We start from the raw sequence: 26,359 nt of genomic DNA on the forward strand, positions 1-26,359 counted from the left end.
CTCCTGGCCCTTCCCTCCTACCCCCACAGCAAGAAGCTTGCTATGGGGGCACCCGAGCCACGACTCCATGTGTCCGTTCAGACACTGATCTACGGCCCGGCCCCACCCCCCCTCTCCTCATTGGCTAACTGACTTTGACAGCAGCTGGAGCCAGTGGTGCCACGCTGCTGTCTCAGCCAATGAGGGAGAGTCCCGGGCAGCCGAGTCTCTCCAGCAACATTGTAGGATCGAGATGTTCTAGGGTAAGTATTAGGGGGCTGAGGGGGGCTGCTGTACACAGAAGGTTTTTTATCTTAATGCGTAGAATGCATTAAGATAAAAAAAAAAAACACTTGACTTTACAACCACTTCAAAGGAAATCTCCTTAATAGGACAAAAACTACAGAAAAAAAGACAGTTTAACCATTCCCAACTCTTTCCAAAATAAATAAAAGATTTTGACTTTAAAAATACTCTACATATTTTAGTGCCTCTTGCAGTGATTGGATTTTTTGTCTACTCTAAAGCTGCCCGTTGCAGTCTGGAAGCCACCGTTTTGCCAATTGTATGCAGCATGCTATAGGCCTTGTTATAATGCTTACGCTAACAAAATTGTGCTACAAATGTATAGCTTCTGTACTTAATATAAGGTGGTAACAGGTCACTTGATGCCATTTTTTTTTTTTTTTTTAGGCGCAAGCTCGATGCCATCGGATTGGACAGAGTAAATCTGTGAAAATTTATCGCCTGATCACAAGAAATTCCTATGAGCGTGAAATGTTTGATAAGGCTAGCTTGAAACTTGGCTTGGATAAGGCAGTTCTGCAGTCCATGAGTGGAAGAGAGAATGCTACGAATGGGGTAAATGGCCTGCAGTTTAGCTTGCAGTTTAAAAAAAAAAAAAATAGTTATGCAGCATTTGCATTTGGCACTTCTGTATCATTTTGGCTGTTTTCTACTATAGTCTTTTTCATTGATAACCTCTTTTTCTTTTCCTGCAGGTACAGCAACTTTCCAAGAAGGAAATAGAAGACCTTCTACGGAAAGGGGCATATGGTGCACTAATGGATGAAGAAGATGAAGGCTCCAAGTTCTGTGAGGAAGATATTGATCAAATCCTTTCCAGGAGAACCCACACCATCACTATAGAATCGGAAGGAAAAGGCTCCACCTTCGCAAAAGTATGTTCTATAGGACTATGATAGAATTAGTGTTTTCAGAATTCTGGTGCCTATTGCAAAAATTCCACAACCTTCTTCGAAATATGGTCTGGTTGCAAGGGGCATGTTGGGCCCAGTTCACTCTCCTCCTCCCTATCTTTGCTCTCCTCCTCCTCCCTATCTTTGCTCTCCTCCTCCTCCCTATCTTTGCTCTCCTCCTCCTCCCCCCCTATCTTGGCTCTCTTCCTCCTCCTCCCCCCTATCTTGGCTCTCTTCCCCCTCCCTCCCTCTCTTGGCTCTTCTCCTCCCTTCCTCCCTATCTTGGCTCTTCTCTTCCCTTCCTCCCTATCTTGGCTCTTCTCCTCCCTTCCTCCCTATCTTGGCTCGTCTCCTCCCTTCCTCCCTATCTTGGCTCGTCTCCTCCCTTCCTCCCTATCTTGGCTCGTCTCCTCCCTTCCTCCCTATCTTGGCTCGTCTCCTCCCTTCCTCCCTATCTTGGCTCGTCTCCTCCCTTCCTCCCTATCTTGGCTCCCCCTTTCTCTCTCCTCCCGCTTCTTCTGTTTTTAATGCGTTTTTACTAGTAAATTAAACCATAAAGGTTCTATACTTGAATGTATGGGAGGGTTTCACACAAACAAAATAAGCTGGTATATTAGGTCATGTTGGTGCTCTGCCACCATGTCCTATTCCCCCCCTTCCATACATAAGGGGACAGACAGACACCTTAGCCATCTTGAAGAGGGCATCTTGTATTTTCCAGCCCAAACATGTCTTAGAATATTAATTTGCATGTGTTTCTACCTGGTAACCAGAAAAGCCTGCAGAGTCAGTAGTGCCAGAGCATGTTTCCTATAAATCTTAACTTTATTTTATGTTTAAATTGATCCAAATACCAGATTACCTAAAATGTAGATGTTATCAAATCTGTTGTGAGGGCTAAAGGACCAGGGATAGTTACTACCTACAGGTGACCTTTTACAGCTGTATTATATATTTGTTTATTAGGCCAGTTTTGTTGCCTCTGGGAACCGGACAGATATTTCTTTGGATGACCCTAATTTCTGGCAGAAGTGGGCTAAGAAAGCAGAACTTGATCTTGATGTATTAAATGGAAGGGTAAGTGTTTATATATTAGCAGTTAGTGTTCTAGTTGTGTAATGCTGCATTTGGCCTCATCTCTGTATTGATATCGCTTGTAGAACACACTGGTAATTGACACACCACGGGTAAGGAAGCAGACCAGACTTTACAGTGCGGTGAAGGAAGATGAGCTTATGGAGTTCTCTGATCTGGAGAGTGACTCTGAGGACAAACCTAGCATCAAGCCACGTCGGCCTCAGGACAAGTCCCAGGGCTATGCGAGAAGCGAATGTTTCAGAGTTGAAAAAAACCTGCTGGTCTATGGGTGAGTAATACAGCCTCAGACAGATTTTTGTGCTGTGTGTTTGGCAGCTCAGTATAGAATATGAGGAAGTAAGAGCTGAAAGTTTGCTTGTCAGCACGGTCCTGATGAGCAGTGTAATTATAAGCTTGTATGTCATCATATCTTAGACATCGAACTGCTTATTGAGCTCACATTGCACTTTGTCTGTCGGCACGCTGTATGAACCTTTTCCATTTGTCGGTAGGTGGGGCCGATGGACAGAGATCCTTTCCCACGGGCGCTTCAAACGTCAACTTACAGAACAAGACGTGGAAACCATCTGCCGTACCATTTTGGTGTACTGTCTCAACCATTACAGAGGGGACGAGAACATCAAAAGCTTTATCTGGGATCTAATCACACCAACTGAAGATGGCCAGACTCGGGCTCTGGTAAACCACTCGGGTATGTTACGTGTTCACAAAGATTCAACTGTAAAGTGTTACCAGAGAAATCTGAGCTGCACGGGGAGCAGTCTGGTCTGTCTGAAAATGCTGGTTGACTGGCTGTCAAGCTTGACCCACTTTATTAGTTTAGGTCACAAAGCTAGAATAAGTATTCCGATACTTTATAGAGCAAAGGTCAAGAGTTAATCATTTTAGAAATGGTCACTTAGATGTCTGCAAGTTTTGGATTGTGGTACATTGTTGTGTGAGAGGCACCTTTGCAGCTGTAAATTTGTATGTGGCATTGTGGCATTCATTCTTAAACCACTTTTATTTCAGGCCTGTCAGCTCCAGTACCCAGGGGAAGGAAAGGAAAGAAGGTGAAAAGCCAGAATTCGCAGCCTGTGCTCAAACATGCAGACTGGCTCCCCAGCTGCAATCCCGACACCTTGTTTCAGGAGGATAGCTACAAAAAGCACCTTAAGCATCACTGTAACAAGTAAGTAGTGAAAGTGGTTTTCTTCTCCAGTGTGGTCACAGAGCACAGACAGATTGTGCTGGTTCACACTTTGACCACAAAGAGGTCAGTGTTCACTGTGACAAAGCAAGCTCTTATAATGCTGTGTCTGCTGTATTTTTCAATACGTGTCAGACCAGCAAGTGGGTTTTTTTAAGGAGAAAGAGCAGTGCTTCATGACATGACTGTGAGTGACATTTTGACTTTGTTGCAGACTTTGTCAATTGGGTGTTTTTCTTTGATCCTGTAGGTTTACAGGGCATGGCATCAATGTATAGAAAAATGATATTCTATCTTTGGAGATTTGTTTTTAGATTAAGTCCCCGTTCACACTAGGGCGACCTGGTCGCCTGACATGTCGCCGTAGGTCGCTTGCCATAGAGGTCACGGTGCGAGCAGCGCGCCGCAACCCATGAGGTCGCCCTGGCAAGTGGGATCGCCCCAGTGTGAACGGGGCCTCAAAGGACTCTATTTTTTCAGGTATGCTTAGCTTGGTGTAAATGTTACACAATATAAAAGGTTTACAAATTTACTTTGCCTTTTTTTTTTTTTAACCACTTCCATACCGGCCAATTCTAGCACTCCACTCCTACATGAAAAAATCATCATTTTTTTGCTAGAAAATTACACAGAACCCCCAATATATATATAAAATTAGCAGAGACCCTAGGGAATAAAATGGCAGTCATTGCAACTTTTTATGTCACACGGTATTTGCGCAGCAATTTTTCAAACTTTTTTTGGGTAAAAAAAAAAAACAGCTTTACGAATTAAAAAAAGAAAACGAAAGTTAGCCCATTTTTTTTGTATACAGGCGGTCCCCGGTTGCAAACAAGATAGGGTGTGTAGATTTCTTCTTAAGGTTGAATTTGTTTGTAAGTCGGAACAGGTGCATTTTTTTTTAAGTGTACCTCCAGCCAAAAAAATTTTAACGTTTTTTTTGGCTAGCATAGGGAAGAGTTTGCCATCCCTGTAATGTTTGTTTTGCTGTCTGTGCCCCTGGTCAGAAGATTTCACCTCACTTTCTGTCTTTGTGACAATTGGATTTGGAAACTCGGGTTCTTGTAAAGACACCTTATTCCCATGATAACGCTTACAGGAGTGAATTTCCCTTCCTAGGGGGGAGATTTCCTCTCACTTCCTGTTGTCTCCCTCCGTTTAGAAGTAGGAGTCCTTTGTAAGTCGGATGTTTGTAACCCGGAGACTGCCTGTAATGTGAAAGATATTACGCCGAGCAAATAGATACCCAACATATCACGTTTTAAATTTGTGCAAACTCGTGGAATGGCGCCAGACTTCGGTATTTAAAAATCTACATAGGAATTTTTTTTAGAGATAACCAGTTTAGAGTTAGAGGAGGTATTGGGATAGAATTGTTGCTCTTGCTCTGTTTGTGGTGATACCTCAGTTGGATTGTAAACGCCGTTTACATATGTGGCTGCGACATATATATGGGTTAGCTTCTGCGTACGAGCACGCGGGGACAGGGGTGCTTTAATTTATTTATTTTTTTACACTTTCCCTTTCATTTTTTTTTTTTTTATGAGTTTTATTCCAATTGCAAGGAATGTAAACATCCGTTCTAATAGGAATAGTGCATGACAGGTCCTCTTTATGGAGAGATCTGGGGTCAATAAGACCTCAGATCTCTCCTACAATCTGAAAAGCCTGAAATAAAAAAAAACCAACGTCGTGCCCGGGCCTCAGAGTCAGAGACTGCCAGGGACCATCTGGTCCTCGGTAGTCTCTATGGTGTACTTCCGCCGGCAGATTCCTTCTCCAGCTCGCCGATCACAAGGGCGAGCCGGTAGAAGCACCAGAGGGGGGCAGCCGACCTGTAAGAACGATCCAAGCGGATGAATAGCTGCTATGATCTTACTGTGCAGGGAATCATCGGCTAAAAAAAGATATCTGAATGATGCCTGCAGTTGCAGGCATCATTCAGATATCCCCACTTAAAGCCCGGGATGTCATATGATGTCCAGCGGTAAGAAAGTGGTCAAATAATGCAGCAGGGTGATTTTGCTTTACTGCTTTCATTATCTCAGTGCAAGTCTTTGGACAGAGCTGTGACGGTTGCTGTTGACAGGTGACCATTTGTTAATATAGGTGACCTAACTTGTAATTTGCTTTCTCACAGCAGTTGTTCAAATGATTGTATAGTCTAGTGTACAGATACTGTAGTCAGTTTTATGAAAATCTGGCAAAGCAGGCAAATTAAAAAAAAAAAATCATGTTAAAATTATTTTCAGGCAAATGGAATACAACACAACAGTAATATTCTGTAAATTGCATGGTAGTTTGTTGGTTTTGTTTCCGTATTATGGTGGTTGTAAACTGAAAACTTGAATGTCTCTTTTATGATTAATGTAGATTAATAGCCATTCATTTATTTGCTGCTCATGCCAAAAGGGCAAAATTACCTTTAAACAAACTGAACTCTGCCCAAAAAGGCAGGCAGGGGATAAAAGGATGTCCTCTTTTTTTTTTTTTTCCCATGATGGACTTTACTTGCCTTGTTTCACACTGTCTCTCTGTCTGGGGGTGACCATCTAGGTAGAGGCAGGGCTTTGCTTTCTCGTGTAAGAGTCTCCAGCAAGGAGAACAGTGAGCATTACATTCTTGAGTGCATTTTACTGGGTACTGCTTAGCCACAATTAACAATTTAAACCTCCCCTATAATATAGAAAACCCTGAATAGTTTTAGTTCAATTTCGCTTTAATTGTATAGATCAGTGGTTCTCTCTCTCCTATTCTCTCACCTTTCTCCTTTTCTCACTGTGCCTCCTTCCCTTTGTTCTTTCAGTCTCCTTTTTTTCTTGCTGTGTCTGTTCACACTTGGTGCTTGCAGTGAACAAACAGTGAGAGCCCTGTCAGAGAAACCAATACTGCAAAGACAGCCTGAGCCTTAGGTTTGCTGAACTCACCAACATGCCCCAAAGTCCACCAAAAATTGTGTGGGGACTAATCCTGTAAAGTGTAATTAAAACATTGAATGTTTGATAATGCCATAACTGCAGCGGGAGGTCTTAACTCCATGTGAGCCACACTCTCAGGGAGGAGTGCATCTAGAAAGCAGAGGTGTGGGATAAGATGTATGCTGTCTTGCTGGTCACCTTCTCAATGACCTTTCCAATGTACAGCTTTCATAATCGCTAACCTGGCTGCTGGAGGTAATATCGAAAGCAAAAACATCTTTTTTTGGGAGCTTGCAAATCGCCATCCTACAGGAATAATGACCTATGTAGGATTGGAGGAAGAGCTAGGAGTGGTGCACTAAGTCAGAACAGCTGGCAACCAGAAACTGGGTTCTGCCTGGCATGCACTCTAATCTCCTCTAGTGCCTGGCTGCTGAAAGCTTGAGCAGCGGTCCTCAGGTACAGCCTGAGCTGGGGATGGGAGAACCAGAGAGGACAGGCGAGCCAGAGACAAGCAGACAAACAGGAGGCACAATCGCACTACTGCTGGATGTTGTGCCTCTCAGGGGGCACGCAAATTACACTTTCAATTAATGAAATGGCTGCAGAGTGTAATTGTGTAATTAGTGTGTGACCTATCTTCAGCCAATCAGGAAGATGTGACTGACCATGCCATAAATTGGCTTGATTGGCTACAGCTTAAGTGTCGGATACAGGTTGTGTTTACAGATTACTGTCCAGTGGGGTTTACTGAGCTTCTTTCTTACCATAGCTATTACAAAGTAGCAAAGATCACCTAATGAAGCCTTTACGGGAGTGGAATGATCATGTGTCCGTAAAGTGTGACTACGTCAGAAATGGCCTTAAGTCATTGAGTTTTCAATGCCATTTAAAATTAAGTACCGTATCCTGCCTCATAAGTCTGCTGTTGGCACACTGTCGCTAATAGTAAGGTTCTGTTTGCTTAGATTCTCCAAAACCAGATTTACTAGATAGTCTCTCCATTCCACCAGCAGCTACTGTTTTTGTAACCATAATAAGAACTGTCCAAAGCCGTGCCACCTGCCGAGTGATGACGCAGCAACTTTGGATCCTGAAATGAATCATGAGCAGCACCAATTTCCTACTGAGCATGTCTGTCAGTGTAGATAAATGAGCCAGTCACAGCCCACACACTTCTGCTCATGCAGAATATCCATAACATCTGGCCAGCCGCAAGTCTCACAAATAACGCATTTAGATGTTAATCAGGTAATTTGGAGAGTGCCTGGCAATTTAGCCCTGCTTTCTCAGCATTTGCTGTGCATGCTACAATGTAGGCCTAGTGTTTTGGGCTGTATTAGATGAATGGTTGCTGTATTTCACACAAGATACGCTAGATGCTGTAGATTTCGAACATGGCCCTTTCCTATGTTGAGTTCAAAATCTGAACTTTGGTTCCCTATCACAATGAACTGGGAATGATTAGTACTTAACAGAAGAAAAGCAGCACGTAGCATTTCTTTGGAGTGGATCATCCTCTCTGTGCTCATGAGAGAGTGGAGAAATTATTTTCACCTTTTACCTCTCAGGCAGTTCATAAGTTACATAATCTGCAAAACATGATCTTTCATTGCACAGTGCCAAATACTTGTGCAGTAAAACATTCTGGACACTTGACTCCTAGAATAATCAGCCCACGTGTAACTGTTCTTCAGTTTAGCACAGCAAGTAGATGTTGGGATGTGGTCCTAGTCCTGAGACCTTAATATACTGTACGTCCCCTAAATACCTTCAGTTTAATTATGACCACTTTATGCCTGAAAGGTATCTTTCTGGATATGAATATAGCATCAACCTTTGCTGGCTTGTTTGTAAAGGTAATTATTGTAGTTTACCTAACTGACCTTGAACACAGATGTCCCCAACACTTGATGTGGACAAACTCATCCCAGGTTAATGGTTTGCCAACTAATGAATGTTTGAGTTAGGGTGATGGTCCCAATGCATGCACCATGACTGACAAAGCCAACTGAGATGCGAACCATCTATGGGCAGGCTTGATTGTACCCAAGTTGATCCATCGATCGATTTGGGTATACCCAGCATGTCAGGTTTTTGGCATGTGATTCTTGACAGCGCTTATAGTCGCTAGCAATAATCATGTTCTCCTGGCATGGACTCCCCCCAATCCCCCACTGCTGGAAGAACACAATAGCTCTGTGGGAGGGATTCCCCCATTTACACTGACTGTTGATGGGGGAACTGAGGAAAAAAAATCAAATCGATATCCTGCATGAGTGCACAAATTGAGCAGGTGTATTTTTGTTACCGCTTTATTTTAAAGTTTGCCTGTAACAAATATACTACTTTGTTGGTTAAACCTGACTTTAAATGTTTCAGGAATAAATAGCATCATTGCGCCTCATGACACTGCAGTCTTGGTCGGAAATAAAAATATAACTGAGATCAAGTGCCCAAAACAATTGTATATTTTCGGCTCTTGAAGATCTGTGAGACTGTGTACACTGAAGTGCCAAGTGGCACCCTCCATAGTGCATGGATAAGTGATAGATTTGGTAAGAATAATTGAGCTGCTTGTTTTCCTCCTCCAGATGTGACACTGAAGCTGACAGCTCTGATCCTGATCTCCCCTGTCCTCGGCCAACTGCAAAATGAATGCGTGGAGCGTTACCTTAAGATTTAGGGTGTAAAAAGGGTGAAATTAATGAATTTTCCTAAATGCATTCAGACAGCGTTGCATGAACGGCAGGCTTGAGTTCAGCTATAAGCTGACATTGACATGGATTTCCCTAGTGAAACATATAGTTAAACCTGGCAGCTTCAGCAGACTTCCTGCAAGGAGCAGGACTGCAAGTGGTTATAGCGCTATAAAACTGGCTTCTTTACAGAAAACAAATAGTTATATAATCCGAAAAACCCACCATCCCATTGTGAGGGTTTATTGTTCAGTGGTTTAAAAAAAAAAGACAGGGGAAAAAAAAAAACAGATTATAGATCTCGTTTATCCTTGCAACTTCTGATGTGCTTCCAAAAATGGTATTAAGGCAGCAGCTGAGGAAATTTTATGAGATAATGAAGCAGAACAGTTACTGAAAGCCATCTGCTCAGTTGTTTACAAACTTGCTCCAGTACTTCAGAGGCAGCGGTGCAGTACGTGTCTGAACTTCACAAGCTGAACTAGGTAGGACTAAATGTAATGCGCCTGGGCTGGGCTCAGCCTGCTCCCTCCCTGTGCAGCGTGAGCCGTTGCCAGGCAGGCCCGTTGGAAGCCAGCAGAAAGCACCACACAGAGGTGATTATATGCCACCATCTGTCACGCTTCAAGCCTACCATACAGCATGGCTAATCAGCCTTGGCAGGATGATGGATGAACAGCAGCAGCTGCCAAAAGCCACTGTTGGCAAACAATTCTGAAGTTAAGAACTTCTCCCCTCACCCCCTCTCTCCTCTTCCTCTCCAGGGTCCTGCTGCGTGTCCGCATGCTCTACTATCTCAGGCAAGAAGTGATAGGGGACCAAGCTGACAAAATCTTGGAGGGTGCTGACTCAAGGTTAGTGGATGTGCTGCTTGTCCTTGTCATAGAATGCAAGGTCTCTACCTGCTGTTACTAATTATGCTCTACAGCTTCACATTCTTGGTCCCTTTTTTGTCGTCCTCTTTCTGGATTTAACTCCTTCCTGCTTATGCCACTTTCTATTTTTGTTTGTTTTGTTTTTTTATTTTCTTCCAAAAGAAGTTATATTTTGATCCAGTTATTATAGCCAATGTTTTCTTTTATTTGGTTTCATTTTATGAAAAAATTACTTGGTAAAGAATGAAAGGCATATCTTTGCACACACACTGTATCTATTTAGATGGGAATTTTTTTTTTTTTTTTTTATACTAAAATGTATACATTTTCTGTAACATTTTCTATCATCTATACACACAGAATTTTCACCTATAGAAAATGTGTGACTTGGAGTTTAATGTTTTGCCCCTAAACATTATTAGGTCAAAGGTCAGATTAGATGTATATTTTGTGTTGACATTGACACACTAATCAGCACCTTCACCTACATATTGGCCTGTTTGAGACATAAACAATTGGTATTTTGCCTCTCAAAACCCCTAGTTGGAGCTAAAAAAAATAGGTACTAGAAGGAGGGGAGGGATGTAGTACAGCAAATTTCACTTTTGTACAGCCTTCCAGTAACAGGCTAAAAGAGGAGCAAGCAGTTAGTTGGCCAAAGCCATTGACTGTTTTTCTACTCTTGCTTAACACTTCTTTAGTCATGTGCACATTAGCTGGGTAGGTTAAATTTGTGAATTTTGTATTTTTTTTTTTTAAATATTGGAGTGGTTTGGGGTTTACGCTGGCTGACCCCAAGTTTGCATACAGCAACAGTAGGCTCAGAAGTATAGAATCCCTTGTACCAGGAATGCTTATCCACTCAAAGCATTATGGGTCTGTGGAGGCCATTTTAATGCTCTGTTGTCCTTCAGCGAATGAACAGTAATTAGTTACTGTAATAGGCACCCTTAGGTTGGGTATATACAATTTTATTGTGCTGTTCATTAAGTATTTGTGTATTCCTGAAAACTACAGAAATACTTAATACATTAAAACTTCCATGCACTAAAGTTTTTATCCTCAAGTTGTTTAAGTAGTCTTTATGTGCCTCAATAAACAAAGAATGTCTTAGTTTCTTGCTATGCAGATACTAGTTGCATATCGAAATATTAGTTGTATGTAGAGTTTGTAAGAATAGATTTTATCAACTTTGTCAATTTTATCAAAATAATAGTTGGAATACATTTTCTCATGTTAAACACAGTTGGATAGTATGATTCTAGCTGCATTGATTAGCTCTACTGCTGGTCACTACTGCCACATGTTTTATCTTGGGTATCTTGTGTTTAGTATTTGTTAAAATTGAAGCTCAATTTTTACCATTTTTGACTCATAAATTACTTGAATACACTTTCATTTCTCTGGCAGTAATCAGTCCAGACACAATGGTGAAGCTTTAAATTCAAAATAAGCCAACCTATTTTGTCTATAGCAGTTGCCTATTAGGACATATTGGTGTTTAGACTGATTCTTCTTTTTATTTTTTATTTTTCTTGTTCCTTTTATAGTGAGGTAGATGTTTGGATACCAGAGCCCTTCCATGCAGAAGTTCCTACTGATTGGTGGGATAATGAAGCCGATAAATCCCTTTTAATTGGCGTCTTTAAACATGGTAAGCTGTCAGTCTGCTTCATCAGAATGCAGGGCGTCATAGACACTTAGCGCTGGAATTCTGAGTGATGAGCAGAGGTGTCTGATCTCCATAACTTGCTTTTACAAGGTTACTTAGCCTTTTATTCAAGCGCTAATAAATGTAAATGGCAGTTTTAATTTGTGAGTGTTTAATAACATTTACAGGTAATCAAGTCGAAATTTACATAAAGTTGAAGTAAAGCTAGTGTTGTGAGGGGCATTATTTTTCTGCACACAAAGGAATTCCCGTAACTACACTGACTGTTTAGATTCAGGTACTTCACATAGAACATTTGTGGAAGTTATTGGTTACTCTGATATCAAGTTACAGTTCTGTATTAGATTTACAGCCCTCCAAGTGAAAAATGCAATGTGTTCCTAATAGAATATTTCCTGTGTTCATATAAAATATTTAAGGGGATAAAAGGAAGTGATAGACTTTTGCTCAGAAAGGTAAATTACATTTTGACACATTTGAACTCCCCCCCCCCCCTTATTCAGGCTCATTGCTCTTCCAGTGATTGTTGGGAGTTCTAATCCGCTGCATGTTTTTTGTAAAAAATCTAGGAGAGAAAATATTTAACACTGATCTATAAATAAAACCAAACCATATTTGTAGTAATAATGGCCACACCGTGTTATAGATCTCCATAAACTTAGCTTCCAGCTCTGCTTCCCTTGCTAACTCTCTGCCAGCCAGTGTCAAAGTGGATGGTGGGCTTAACCTCTGCTATTAATCTGTACAAGTGCCTCCTGGGCTTTGTTCCAAGCAATATTTCACAAATGTCAGCGCCGAGAACTCCCAGCTCCCTTGAGTGGGATGCAGCCTTGTTAACTTTGAAAGGCTCGGGGATGCAGAGCTGGCATGATATATACAGTGAGCGATTCCTGATTATAATCCCAATTCTCTGGAGGTCGCAGGCATATTCTCAGCAGCATGGCCTGACTAAAGGGGAGAATGATGGCTTATAAAACCTTTCATGATTACAGTTTGGCTCCAGGCTCTACAGCAGTTAGGAGAAGTGTGTTGTACTACAAATCCTAATTGAATTGTGCTGTTCTGCCTATGTACAAGAGCCTTCTTCCTTTCTTCTAAATGGGAGCCTCAGCTGAGTCCAGGATGATCTAAAAATCTTTCTCCTGCAGTGCACTGTTGGGATCTGCCATTTTCTATCTAGTCAGTTCAGCCAGATAAAAAAGCAAAACAAGTGTGTTAAAACCATAGAGGGAGCAGTGTCATCCTTTTGACATACATCACATGAAACCTAATAAGACAGGTTCGATGGCCTTTCATGTAACCCATGTATACAGAGTGAGAGGAAAGGGGTGAGCAGCGGGAAGGAATTTTAGGCTATTCCTGGGCTCGGCCGATGCATATTGGTTGCCAGGGAGAGGGTGGGACCTTACCGTGCAAAACTTTTCTAGAATTCAGTTAGGAAATGCTATCTTTTAAAGAAAGCAAAGACTAAACAGTGCCCGGGGCTTCTTAAGTGTTTGCTATAATAGTTGTTAGAAAAATAAAACATTTGATTTGGTTGAATTAAATTTTACTATGTTGTGTTTAAATACATTTATTTTAGCATAATACAAGTTAGTATAAAGGAAATTGCCACACCAGACTTAGCGTGATTATGTAATATAATGCATTACCCGTTCTTGTATCTGAAATCCATATCGGATTGAATTGTAGATATTAAATAACTTGTTACACTAAAATGTGCTAAATTATATGATATAAAGACTGGGACAAATTTGTTGAAAAAAGATTAAATCAATTGTCTAATGCAGGGATTCCCAAACTACGGCCCTGCAGCTGTTGCAGAACTATACATCCCCATGAGGCATTGTAAAATTCTGACATTCACATACATGACTAGGCATAATGGGAATTGTAGTTCCTGAACAACTGGAGGGCCGTAGTTTGGGAATCCCTGGTCTAATGTATATCCCAATGCCTTTTGTAAGGGATAAGGCAAAAAAGTGTGAAAAAAGATAAATTATTGCTTATTATACATAGTTTTTTTGAAATTGCCTAGACAGGTTTGTTTGTATTCCTAGAAAAGATTGTAAATTGGATCATAGTAATAGTTCAAACAAATTGATTTCAGTAATCGAATTACATATTCAGTACTTTAATTAGTCAGCCTATTTCAATAGAGATTTAAATAGATGTTTGGTATCATCGTGTGGGCAACACTAAACATAGAACAGAGAAAGCAAAATAAGAGAATTGTCTGAGGAGATCAGAAAGAAAATTCTAGAACAGCATGTGAAAGGTAATGGCTATAAGACAGTCTCCAAACTGTTTGATGTTCCTGTGACTACAATTGCAAATTTTAAGAAGTTTATGGTCAATGGGAAAATGTAGCTAGCCTCCCTGGACTTGGTTGCAAGAGAAATCAACCCTAGATTTAAACGCATAGTGCCAGTGATCGTCAAAGAGCTTAAGAAAACGTTCAAGGGGATACAAGCTGAAGGTGCAGGTACATCAGCGTTTAATTTCACCAACTGTTGCTATTTAAGTGAGAGTGGAAGTAGACCCAGAAGGAATCCTATATTCAAAGAAACATACTAAAATTCATATTGACAAGCCATAATGCTTCTAGGAGATTTTTGGCAGGTCACATCAGCTATGTAGGTTCAGAAAAAAATAAATAAGAAACTAACACTATACCTACTGTGGAGGAGGAACAATTATGTTTAGGGGCTGCTTTGCTGCATGAATCTGTGCAGGGCTCATTTAAATCTCCAGACCATTAAAATAAAATCTGGAGTGGGGTGAAAAGTACTGCCCAGTGTCAGTAAGTTCTGTCACAATTTCCCCTGACAGCATAATGACCCCAAAACACCAAACTTCTATGGAAAGAACTAAGGCATGCAGTTTGGAGCTGGCAACCTTCAAACCCGAGGCACCTGAAGCCATTTGCTCAAGAGGGGGCCAAACTATCATAAGTTGAAAGCTACAGAAATTGCTGGTGATTGCTTTAAAGGCCATGCAACAAAATATTAGGTCCTCCAGCGGCGCACTGTCACGGCTGACCGTACTTCCATTTTCACCCAGTCTTTCTGCTGGGTGGGCGGTCTCCAGCCGCCTTACTGGCCAAGCCGCATTGACGTCACTCCCACGCATGTGCATGGGAGTCATGGCCATGGCACAGAGCTCTGAGGGAACAGCACGAACGTGCCATTCCTTTAGAGTGCATGCACCCGTGACATCACTGGCTGCTAGAATATCTCCTAAATGGTGCATGTTTAGGCGATATTTTACCTACAGGTAAGCTTTATTATAGGCTACCTGTTGGTAAAAATACCAGAAACAGGTTTACTACAACATTTAATTAAAAAGAAAAGTCTGTATATTACATGTGCAAGAAACAATTAATGTCAATTACTTTTGACAGTTTCAAGCGATTGCAGAAAATGATCCACAGCTGTGTATGGCATTCTTAATATTTTTTTTCCTCAGTTGTGTATGGATGTTATAGCTAGTTCTGTGGTATATATATTATAGATGGGCTTATTTAATAAGGGAATGTAAAATGTAGTAATTATGTGCAAAGGGCAGTAACTCTCCAGACATGTGTAACTTGTATTGATCTTGATTCAGTAACCTGTAATCCGGTTGTTATGGGTTACGGCACTTTAGCTGTTGTCCTTGCATTTTGTACAGCCATTAAATAATGTTGATGGTCTTCCTGGTAAATTATGCTTACCATTGTAAGGTTTACTGATAGAACGATTATCTGAGTAGCATGCCATTATACTTTGCTTCACATCTAAGCAACAGACTGTCACAGGCCTCAATGTTTTTTTTCAGGTTATGAGAAGTATAATTCCATCCGGGCTGATTCAGCTCTGTGTTTTCTGGAGAGAGTCGGCATGCCTGATGCAAAAGCAATTGCTGCAGAGCAGAGAGGGACAGATATGCTGGCAGATGGTGGTGATGGGTATGTTGCAGTTTAAGCAGTATTATGTACTCAAAGTGAGACTTCATTTGGCTAAACTTATTTCACTTGTGCTTTTCCAGGGGAGACTTTGATCGCGAGGATGAAGATCCAGAATACAAACCGGCAAGGCTTGCATTTAAAGATGATATGGATGTAAGCAGACCCTCGCTTCATAATAATGTTTGGATAAAAGATCTGTATTAAAATACTTTGACAAATTGAAATCGGAAAAATAACCCTAACTAAGCAGCTTTAAAAAAATTGATTGTTTTTATTTGTAAAAAGGAAATTGCTTAATATCTGTGTCTCCTCCAGGAATTTGCAAACTCCCCTCTCGAGGACAAAGAGGAATGCATGGAAATGGACACGCAAGGTGAGAAGTGTAGCATGGCACTCACTAAACTGTAATTAGTGGTTCCAGGCCTGATGTGTTGAGTACCCATAATAATGCGTACAAATCAAATTAATTTATTCCTTCTTGACTCGTATGTTCAGTCTTTTCTGAGCCTGAAACCCCATAGGCCATCTAGAAATCAGGTTGTTGATGATGAAAATTATTTTTGGTATTATTAGATAAAAAGTATTAGCTGCAAATAAAGGCAGCAAGAAGTTTGTTTTTTTTTTTTTTTTCATTTTTATAGTTTTTTGGCTATGAATGTTTTATGTTTGACGGACACAGCTCCTGATTCTTCTAAACCATTGGGTTATGCTGTCCCCTACAGGAGTAGAACACTAGGCAGGAAAAAGCTTGACTACGCCTATGGGCAGTCCCAGGGAGTATATATCCACACAGCTATAGGCACTCTGTTTTTTTTTTTTTCCTTCTGCCTAGTCAGGAGTAAGGACCTAGTTCCTTGCTGGGATCTCTGGTCCTGGCAATTTTTTTCTTTTAAATGGATTTTTCTCTTTCGTTCATTGACGGGCACAGTTCTTCTTTGACCAATGGGTTATGCTGCTCTCCTTAGGAGTAGGATAGTTACATAGTTACATAGTTAGTGAGGTTGAAAAAAGACATAAGTCCATTCAGTTCAACCTATGATGTGTGTGTGTGTTTGCTTTTAACCGTACATTGTATACCCCTGTATATTGTGGTCCTTAACCACTTTAATACAGGGCACTTCCCTCCCTTCCCGCCCAGGCCAATTTTCCCCTTTTAGCGCTGTTGCATTTTGAATGACAATTGCGCGCTCATGCAACACTGTACCTACACCAAATTTATGTCATTTTCCCCCCACAAATAGAGCTTTTTTTCGGTGGTATTTGATCATCTGTGCGATTTTTACTTTTTGCTAAACAAATAAAAAAAGACCGAAAAGTTTAAAAAAAAAAAAAAAAAAAAAATTTTGTTTATGTTATACAATTTTGTAAATAAATAATTTTTTTCCTGCACTGATGAGCACTGATGAGACTGCACTGACAGGCACTGATGAGGAGGCACTGATGAGGAGGCACTGATGGGGTGGCACTGATGGGGTGGCACTGATGGGGTGGCACTGATGGGGTGGCACTGATGGGGTGGCACTGATAGGCGGCACTGATAGGCACTGATATGTGGCACTGATAGGTAGCACTGATATGCAGCATTGGTGGGCACTGATAGGCGGCACTGATAGGCGGCATTGATGGGCACTAATGGGCACTGATAGGCGGCACTGGTGGGCACTGATGGGCGGCACTGATGGGCGGCACTGATGGGCACTAATGGGCACTGATAGGCGGCACCGGTGGGCAATAATGGGCACTGGTGGGCGACACTTAAGGATGGCAATGATGGGCACTTGTGGGCAGCACTGATAGGGAGGGCACTGGTGGGCAGCACTGATGGGGTGGGCAATGGGGGGCTCCCTGAGCCCTGATTGCCATCCCTGGTGGCCATAGTGGGCATCCCTGGGGTCATAGTGGGCATCCCTGGGGTCATAGTGGGCATCCCTGGTGGATCTAGTGGCATCCCCCCCCCGAGGGTCTGCACTGGTAATCAATGATCTGATTACCAGTGCCGACCCCCCCCCCCTGTCAGGGGAGCCGCCGATCGGGGCTCCTTTACTCGTGCCTGTCAGGCACGAACTAAGGAAAGCCGATCAACGGCTGTTCCTATTTACTATGTGACCAGCCGTGATTGGACACGGCTGATCACATGGTAAAGAGCCTCCGTCAGAGGCTCTTTACCGAGATCGGAGATGCAGGGTGTCAGACTGACACCTCGCATCACCGATCGCCGCTCTGCGCGCCCCCGGGGGGCGCCCAGAGCGGAGTTATCCTGCCGCCGTCATATGACGTCCGGTCAGGATAACTCAACCACATTCCCGCCGTCATTTGCCTATAGGGCGGGCGGGAAGTGGTTAAGGTGTCCATCCAATCGTTTTTTGAAACTATCAATGCTCCCCGCTGATACGACTGCTTGTGGAAGAGAATTCCACATCCTTACCGCTCTTACAGTGAAGAACCCCTTACGCACTTTAAGGTTAAACCGCCTTTCCTCAAGTTTTAGTGAGTGGCCACGTGTCTTATTGTATCTCCTTTCTCTGAATAGTTTGTTCCTTATGCTAGGGTCGCCAGTACAGTATTTGTACATTGATATCATATCCCCCCTCAATCGTCTCTTCTCCAGAGAGAATAGGTTCAGTGCTTGTAGTCTTTCCTCATAGCTGATGTCCTCCATTCCCCTAATTATTTTTGTTGCCCTTCTCTGGACTTTCTCCAGTTCCAGCACATCCTTCCTGAGGACCGGTGCCCAGAACTGGACAGCATACTCCAGATGTGGCCGGACCAGAGTCTTGTAGAGTGGAAGAATAATCTCTATTTCTGGAGTGAATCCCCTTTTTTATACAACCCAGTATTCTGTTGGCTTTGCTTGCGGTGGCTTGGCATTGCATGCCACTGCCAAGCCTGTTGTCTACCAGTACCCCCAGGTCCCTTTCCATCCTAGACTCACCCAGAGGTTCCCCCCCCCTAGTGAGTAGCTTGCTTTCTGGTTTCTGGCCCCCAAGTGCATTACTTTACATTTTTCTACATTAAATCTCATCTGCCATGTAGTTGCCCACCCCGTTATTTTGTTCAGGTCTGCTTGCAAGATTTCCACATCCTGCATAGAAGATATTGGCATGCCTAATTTAGTATCATCTGCAAATACTGAGATTGTACTAGATATCCCCTCCTCTAGATCATTTATGAATAAACAGGATTGGTCCCAGGACAGAACCCTGGGGGACCCCACTTTCCACACCCGCCCAATCCGAGTACTCCCCATTAATCACCACCCTCTGTACTCTCCCCTGGAGCCAGTTCTCTATCCAGGTACTCACCTTATGGTCCATACCTACCTTCCTTAGTTTGTACAGTAAGCGTTTGTGGGGAACGGTGTCAAAGGCCGTTGCAAAGTCCAGATACACCACATCCACAGGCTTACCTTTATCTAAGTGGCAGCTCACTTCATCGTAGAAGGTTAATAGATTGGTTTGGCACGAACGATTTTTCATGAATCCATGCCGATTACTACTTATAATACCGTTTTCATTACTAAAGTCTTGTATGTGGTCCCTTATCATCCCCTCCAAAATTTTGCAGACTACTGATGTTAGGCTGACCGGCCTATAGTTACCCGGGATATATCTCGGCCCCTTTTTAAATATTGGTACCACGTTGGCTTTTTTTCCAATCAGCTGGCACCATACCCGTCTGTAAACTATCCTTAAAGATCAAGAATAATGGTCTGGCAATCACCTGGCTGAGCTCATTAAGAACCCTTGGGTGCAAGCCATCCAGTCCCGGGGATTTATTTATGTTAAGTTTCTCTAGTTTAGCTCTAAGTCTATCCTCTGTTAGCCATGGCGGCACTTCCTGAGGTGTATTATTTAGTTCGGCCTTACAAGCGGGGTTCGTGTAGCCCCCCCGATTCCTTTGTGAAGACTGAAGAAAATAAATTATTTAACACTTCCGCCTTTTCTCTGTCCTCTGTGGCCATTTTTCCTTTATCATCTTTTATGGGGCCAATGTGCTCTGGCCTCGCTTTCCTACTGTTTATATACTTATACTAGGCGGAAAAGTTTAAAAAGCTTGACTACGCCTATAGGGCAGTCCAGGGGGTATACTCCCACTTCCTGCTATAGGATCTCAGTTTTTTTTTTCTTTCTGCCTAGTCAGGTGTAAGAACCTACCTCCTTGCTGGGATCTTTGGTCCTAGCCATTTTCTTTTTCCTTTTAAAACGGGACATTTCATTCTGGTATTTTCTTTTCACTATCAAGTCTGTTTCTGTGAGAAATACAATCAACTGGGTGATGCACTGGATATCCTAGATCCTTACGGTCTCCCCAGTCTGGCCAGGGAGCTCGTGTAGACCTCCACGCTGGGTCGGCCGTGACATGGCTGGCGAGTGAGACGCCTCACTAAAACGCACACGACTGGGTCGTGGCCAGAGTTGCAACGTACCCCTGGCCTGCAGCACCCCTCATTACAAGATGGGGAGGTGATCTGCCCAGAGTGGTGCCCGCCCGGTTCCGAAGGTGTGGGAGTAGTTTCCCCCCTTTTCTCTGGGAAATTTTGGGGTGGACGCGGGCCCCTCCCCTGGGTGGTCAGTCCCTCATGTGCCCTTCCTACCCTAATGGCAGCCCCTCCTCGTTGGTGTGTTCAGCTGAACAGCGTTTTTTCTCAGCATTTTTGGGCAATTGTTGCTGGTGGTCCCCAGGTTACTATGGAGCTCCCAGAGCACGTATCGCCACTTGACCCACCCTTCGAGGCTGCGGGATCCTCTGGGTCTCAGTCCACCCTGGCGGCCAGAACAGCGGTCCTGCAGTCACTGGTGTCAAAAATGGATATGGCTCTTCAGAAGAGACCTAGTAAATGGCGCCCCCCACCTTCACCTGCTTCCTCTGCATCCTCAGATTCTGAGGCTGATTTGGCGGATGCGAGTCATGCCCATGGTGTCTGCATCCACGCACTTCGAGAGCTGTGACAGTGAGGATGAGAACTCTTACATTACATCGGTGCAAGAAAAGGCGCTTGTGGAGGCACTGATTTTATCCGTGCGGAAACTTTAAAAATGGAGGAAACTGCTAATGCTGCATCGGCCGCACCGGTGCAATTTGCCACACGCAGACCATCCAAGGTGACTAAGGTGTTCCCCTTTCCTGGATATTTCGAAGAGATTGTCGTTAGTCAGTGGGGTTCCCGGAAACGTATGGTTGGGATACCTAAGCATTTCACTAGGGGGTATCCATTTGAAGAGTCACTCTTAAACGGACAGTTCCACCAGTGGTGGATTCTCAGGTTTCCAGGTTGAATAAAGTCACGTTGCGACCATTTCCAGATGGATCAGGCAGACGGTGGTGTAGGCTTATTCCATCAAGGGTCAGGTTCCTCCTTTCCCTGTTAAGGCGCATTCTACGAGGGCGCTTAGTTCCTCCTAGACCTTCCATCAGGCGTCAGTGGTCCATGTTTGCAAAGCCGCCACCTGGTTGTCTGTACAAACCTTGACCAAGTTTTACAAGGTGGATGTTTTTGCATCTGCTGATGCTGCGTTTGCCAGCAAAGTTTTGCAGGCTGCTGTTGCAGAGGCTTCTGCCTTTTGAGGGTTTCATTTTCTTGGTAGGTGAGCTCCAGTTGTTCCTGGTTGAGCTCCTGGTTTTCCTGGTTGGCTAAGTTTAGCCCTTTTGGGAAATATGTTTATTGCTGTGTTTTTTCCCACCCCTCATGCTGACACTGCTTTGGGACATCCCATCGGTCAAAGAAGATATGAAGCTGTGTCCATCAATGAACGAAAGGGAAAAATGGATATTTGTCTTACCGTAAAATCCTTTTCGCTGATGTTCATTGACAGACACAGCATCCACCCCTCTGCGGAGTTGAGTTATGTATTCTTCTGACACGGCTTGTTTCAAAACTGAGATCCTATAGCAGGAAGTGGGAGTATACCCCCTGGGATTGCCACATAGGTGTAGTCAAACTTTTTTTTAAACTCTTTTCCGCCTAGTGTCCTACTCCTAAGGAGAGCAGCATAACTTATCGGTCAAAGAAGATATAAAGCTGTGTCCCTCAATGAACATCAGAGAAAAGGTTTTTACGGTAAGGCAAAAATACAGTTTTTCCTATCTGTTATTTTGTTCCTGTGGGAATCTACTATCCACTGCCGGACTGGGCGACGGACTGGATAATCTAGATCCAGAGGGTCCCCCCAGTCTGGTCAGCTCTGCGCTAATTTGGCCGCGACATAGCCCCACTGGACGGGGGCTGGCCCGCCAGTTAAACGTTTCGCAAGGCGCATACGACCTTGCTTCGGCCTGAGTTCCTCCTGGCCAACAGCCACCCACATTCTGATGGAGCGGTGGTCTGTCAGGAGTGGTGCCTACCCTGTTCCTGGTATGGTAAGTAGCTGTCCCCCCCCCCCCCCCCCTCTACCCCTGGAGGGTTTAGGGGTGGACGTGGGCCCCTCCCTGGGAGAGTGGGACCCCCGAGACCCCCACCGACACTCTAAAAATTAGATGGTCATTTTGGGTCTAAAGCTTATGAGCTGGCTTTTGCCACATGCTGTTAAGGGGGGCTTGTTGGAGTTTCTGAAAGTATAAGGTATGTAGTGCCAAAGGATAAATGCAATAAATACAAGCAAAGTGTATATCAAATGGCAAAAAAATATCTGTAAATAAATAAATGGATATAAATATGTATCCCAATAAAGGTGCAAGTGCTCTTAAATTCTGTGATAATAAATTGTTCCAGGTGATCAAAACTAGTTCCGTGAATAATGAGAATACTTCATTAAATAAATAGTCACAATAAGTGCTCGTGCAAATAAATATATCTATAGATCGCGCATAAGCATACACAAGTGGGTAATTTCTTCTATGCTGTGCTGGTATCAAGTGACCAAGTGCTGGTGCTTCAATATCATAAAGTGACTTGGTGCATTAATAGTAATGCTGGCCGCTCACCTCCTGGTTTGGCTCACAAGTTATAATGAGCCAAACTATGTGTGCATTTTTTGCACACATAGGTGCTAATAGGTGTGGATAGGTTACTTCCTCCTGTCCTCCCTCTGGATAAAGGTGTTTCAGGTAGGATAAAATGACCAGATCCACAGTGTCACTGACACAGTGAAAGGGATAGGGTTCTCACCTCCTCACACTCCTCTCTCCACCATCACAATACGGTACATGTATAAAATAAACACAGCTATCTAGTGCTCTCTGTAACAACTACTTTATCGGGGTAAAAAAACAGCAAAACACTCACATGGACTGGCAGTGCGGAGCTGGCGGGTCATTTGATCCAGGGGCTACAGTTTATCCATGATGCCTCTTTGGATGCAGCTCCTTTGATTTTAGGCTGTCTGTATCAGCAGTGGTCCTTTGGCATCTTATCTTGCTGACAATACTGGTCTGAGTACCAGACTTCTAAGAAGGCCTAATCTGATCTTCCCTTTGTGGGAAATCGCCTGTTTGGAGCTTCTTTGGGTGATATCAAGGGTCTCTCGGGGGGGGGGGGGGGGGGGGAGAGAGTAATCTTCTTTCGCAGGCTACTGTGGGCAAGGAGCCCCGTCTTAGACGTGGGCCGTTCTCAGCTCATAAGAGGCATTTTTTCGTCCCTTACGGAATAAAAGTCCTTCAGGACCTTCCCTGGAGGGTCTAAGAGGATCTGGTCTGGCAAGCCTCGAGGGGCTCTTCCAGACCTGTGGCCAAGCCTTCCTCACCCATATCTGGGCTGGGGGGGGGGGCGTCTTAACTTATTTCTGGATTTATGGACCTCTCTGGTACAGGTCAATTGGGTCCACTAAGTCATTTGGTCCAGCTACAAGCTAGTTTCCGTCTTTTCTACTGGAAAGGTTCTTCCCTTCCAACCTGCACTTGTTCCCAGATCGCTGACGGGGTCACTTTGGGGCAGTGCTAGACTTGTTACTTTATGGGGTGATTGTCCTGGTTCCAGCTTCGGAATGTTTTCAAGGGTTTTACTCAAACCTTTTTAGTTTCATGGTGGGAAGGCAAGGTACATCAAATTCTGGACCTCAAGGCGCTAAACTGCTTTGTGTGGGTACAGACGTTTTGAATGGAGTTCATTCGAACGGTAGCGGCGTCCCTACATCTGGGGGATTTTCTCGCTTCTGTTGACATAAAGGACGCCTGCCTTCACATTCCAATATGTTGCAGTCACCAGCGATTCCTCCACTTTGCCGTGGGTGAGGAGCATTATCAGTTTGTGACATTTTACCTTTGGTCTCGCCTCCGCTCCTCAGGTCTTCACAAGTGTTGGACCCGGTGCTAGCATTGTTGCATCAGCGGGGGATCGCGGTATTTGGGTTCCTGGAACTGCTCTGATGGACACCTTGGAGATGGCTCCGCAATCTCTGAGGGGGTTTGGTTGCATTCCGTACCTTCAGAAGTCTGCTCTGGTCCTGTCCACAAAACTGGACTATCTGGGTGGATTCGGCCTCAGCGTTGCTTCCTCTGGAAAAACTCCAGAAATTGCAGGAGGCAATTCAGCTTCTGTTGGTGGTGTCTACCTTTTTGAGGCGGTTCTGTTTTCACAGTTCCACACAAGATCTCTGCAAAAAGATTCTAGTGACATGGGACAAGAATCCAGTCTCTAGAGGTGACTTTGTTCTCCAGCACTTCGACAGGGAAATCCTTCTCCCCTTACTGGGTGGTTGTCACCATGGATGCCAGCCTGTCTGGGTGGGAAGGGGTCCACAGCACAGCCTGTGCTCAGGGGGTCTGGACTCAGAAGAGTCCAGACTAGCGGTCAATGTGCTGGAACTCTGAGCGATGAGACTTTTCTTGATCATTGGAGAATTCGTCTTCAGGGGTGTCCGGTACAAATTCAATCGGACAATGCCATGGCCGTGGCCTATGTCATGGCCTTGGCTTATGTCAATCACCATGGGGGCACAAGAAGTGTCTTGGCGGATCGGGAAGTAGCGGCCATTCTTAGGTGGGCAGAACGATCATTACAGCCCTCTCTGCTGTACACATTCCATGGAAGGTACAGAGGTTTGTGGCATAGTCTCGGGATCCTCTGGCCGACAACGCAGATACATTAGTGGCTCCTTGGCATCAGCATCATCTGATTTACGCCTTTCCCCCCTCTCAAACTCCTGCCAAGACTCCTGTGCAGGATCGAGGCAGTAAGGGATTCCGGTCTTTCTAGTGGCTCCAGACTGGCCTCACCGATCTGGTATGGCTGGTCGCGATGCTCCTTAAAGACTTCCTCTCATAGAAGATCTGTCCAAAGGGCCAATCTTCCATTCTGCGTTAGTCACTGGTTTTAATGGCTTGTCTGTTGAAAGCCAGGTGCTGAAGGATAGAGGTTTGTCTGAATCAGTGATTACTACGCTGTTCAGGTTAAAAATCTACCTCTAGGAACATCTACCATTGTACTTAGAAGACGTACGTTGTGTGGTGAGAGTCTTTCAGGGTTCTCCCTTGCTTCTTTTTTTCGGTTGCTCGGATTTTGGCTTTCCTCTAACGGGGGGTTGAGCGGCGCCTGGCCTTGAGTACCATTAAGGGCCAGGTTTCGGCCTTGGCGGTTTTCTTTCAACGTCCATTGGTAACACATTCCTTGGTGCATACTTTTATCCAGGAAGCTCTACACTTGGTTCCTCCAGTGCAGTCTCCATTACCGTCGTGGGTCCTCAAACTGGTCTCGTCAGTTATCCAGAAATCTCCCTTAGAAAATATCGGGAGGCTCCCCTGCTTACGTTGTCCCAGAAGGTGGTCTTTTTGGCGGCTAATTACTTCTGCGTGCAGGGTGTCGGAGCTGGCGGCGTTGTCTTGCCATTCTCCTTACATGTTGGTTTACAGAGCTAAGGTGATTCGTCGTTCCTTCCACAGGTCGTCTCTGATTTCCATTTGAATGAAGACTTTGTGTTCCCTTCCCTATGTCCCAGGCCTAAACATCTTAAGGAAATTGCTTTGCATTCCCTGGATGTAGTTTGGGCAATTGGGGTATACCTGGCAGCTACGGAGTCTTTTAGGAAGTCACTCACTATTTGTACTCAATGTTGGACCTCAAAGGGTTGGCCGCTTCTGCTGTAACCATTTCCAGATGGATCAGACGCAGTGATTCAGGCCTATTCAATTAGGGGTCAGGTTCCTCCTTTCCCGGTTAAGGCGCACTCTACTTGGGCGCTTGGTGCCTCCTGGGCCTTCCCTCATTAGGTGTCAGTGATGCAGGTTTGCAAGGCGGCCATGTGGTCATCTGTGCACACTTTTACAAAGTTGTATAAAGTGGATGTGTTGGCGTTTGCTTCTTTTGGCCACATGGTTTTGCAGGCTACTGTTCAGAGGACCTTGAGGGTGTATATGTTTTTTTTCAGGAGAGCTCCAGTTGTTATGGTTGAGCTCCATGTGACCTGGTTGGCTATGGAATTTTTTTTCTGCTTTTTTCCCCACCCCTAGTGTTTAACACTGCTTTGGGACGTCCCAATGGTTCAGAAGAATCAGGAGCGGTCAGTCCATGAACAAAAAAGAAAATGGGATTTTTGACTTACCATAAAATCCATTTCTCTGAGGTTCATTGATGGACACGGCACCCACCCCTCTGTGGAGTTGGCTTTCTTCTGACACTTCTTGTAACAAAACTGAGTGCCTATAGCTGAGTCTGGGTGTATACCCCCTGGGACTGCCCATAGGTGTAGCCAAGCTTTTTCCTGCCTAGTGTCCCACTCTGTTAGGGGGGCAGTATAACCCAATGATTAAGTAGAATCAGGAGCTGTGTCTGTTAATGAACATCAGAGAAATGGATTTTACGGTACGTCAAAAATACAATTTTTTTTTTTTTTGCAACATCATATACACAG

At 43.9% G+C, this 26,359-nt stretch overlaps 1 protein-coding gene across 1 annotated transcript in view; it reads left to right on the forward strand.

The window, feature by feature from the left end:
- The window catches only part of CHD7 (chromodomain helicase DNA binding protein 7), a 222,375-nt gene that overhangs the window by 179,425 nt on the left and 16,591 nt on the right, over window positions 1-26,359 (forward strand). Inside the window, exons 18-28 of the mRNA XM_082258208.1 lie at window positions 673-840; window positions 981-1,160; window positions 2,145-2,255; window positions 2,339-2,544; window positions 2,768-2,967; window positions 3,288-3,447; window positions 9,847-9,936; window positions 11,508-11,611; window positions 15,449-15,578; window positions 15,659-15,731; window positions 15,894-15,951. Of these exons, the coding sequence (XP_082114334.1) occupies window positions 673-840; window positions 981-1,160; window positions 2,145-2,255; window positions 2,339-2,544; window positions 2,768-2,967; window positions 3,288-3,447; window positions 9,847-9,936; window positions 11,508-11,611; window positions 15,449-15,578; window positions 15,659-15,731; window positions 15,894-15,951 (1,480 nt within the window). The remainder of the gene's footprint in view (window positions 1-672; window positions 841-980; window positions 1,161-2,144; window positions 2,256-2,338; window positions 2,545-2,767; window positions 2,968-3,287; window positions 3,448-9,846; window positions 9,937-11,507; window positions 11,612-15,448; window positions 15,579-15,658; window positions 15,732-15,893; window positions 15,952-26,359) is intronic.

This window comes from Pelophylax lessonae (assembly GCF_965119305.1).
Source record: "Pelophylax lessonae genome assembly, chromosome: 5".
NCBI classification, from domain to species: domain Eukaryota; kingdom Metazoa; phylum Chordata; class Amphibia; order Anura; family Ranidae; genus Pelophylax; species Pelophylax lessonae.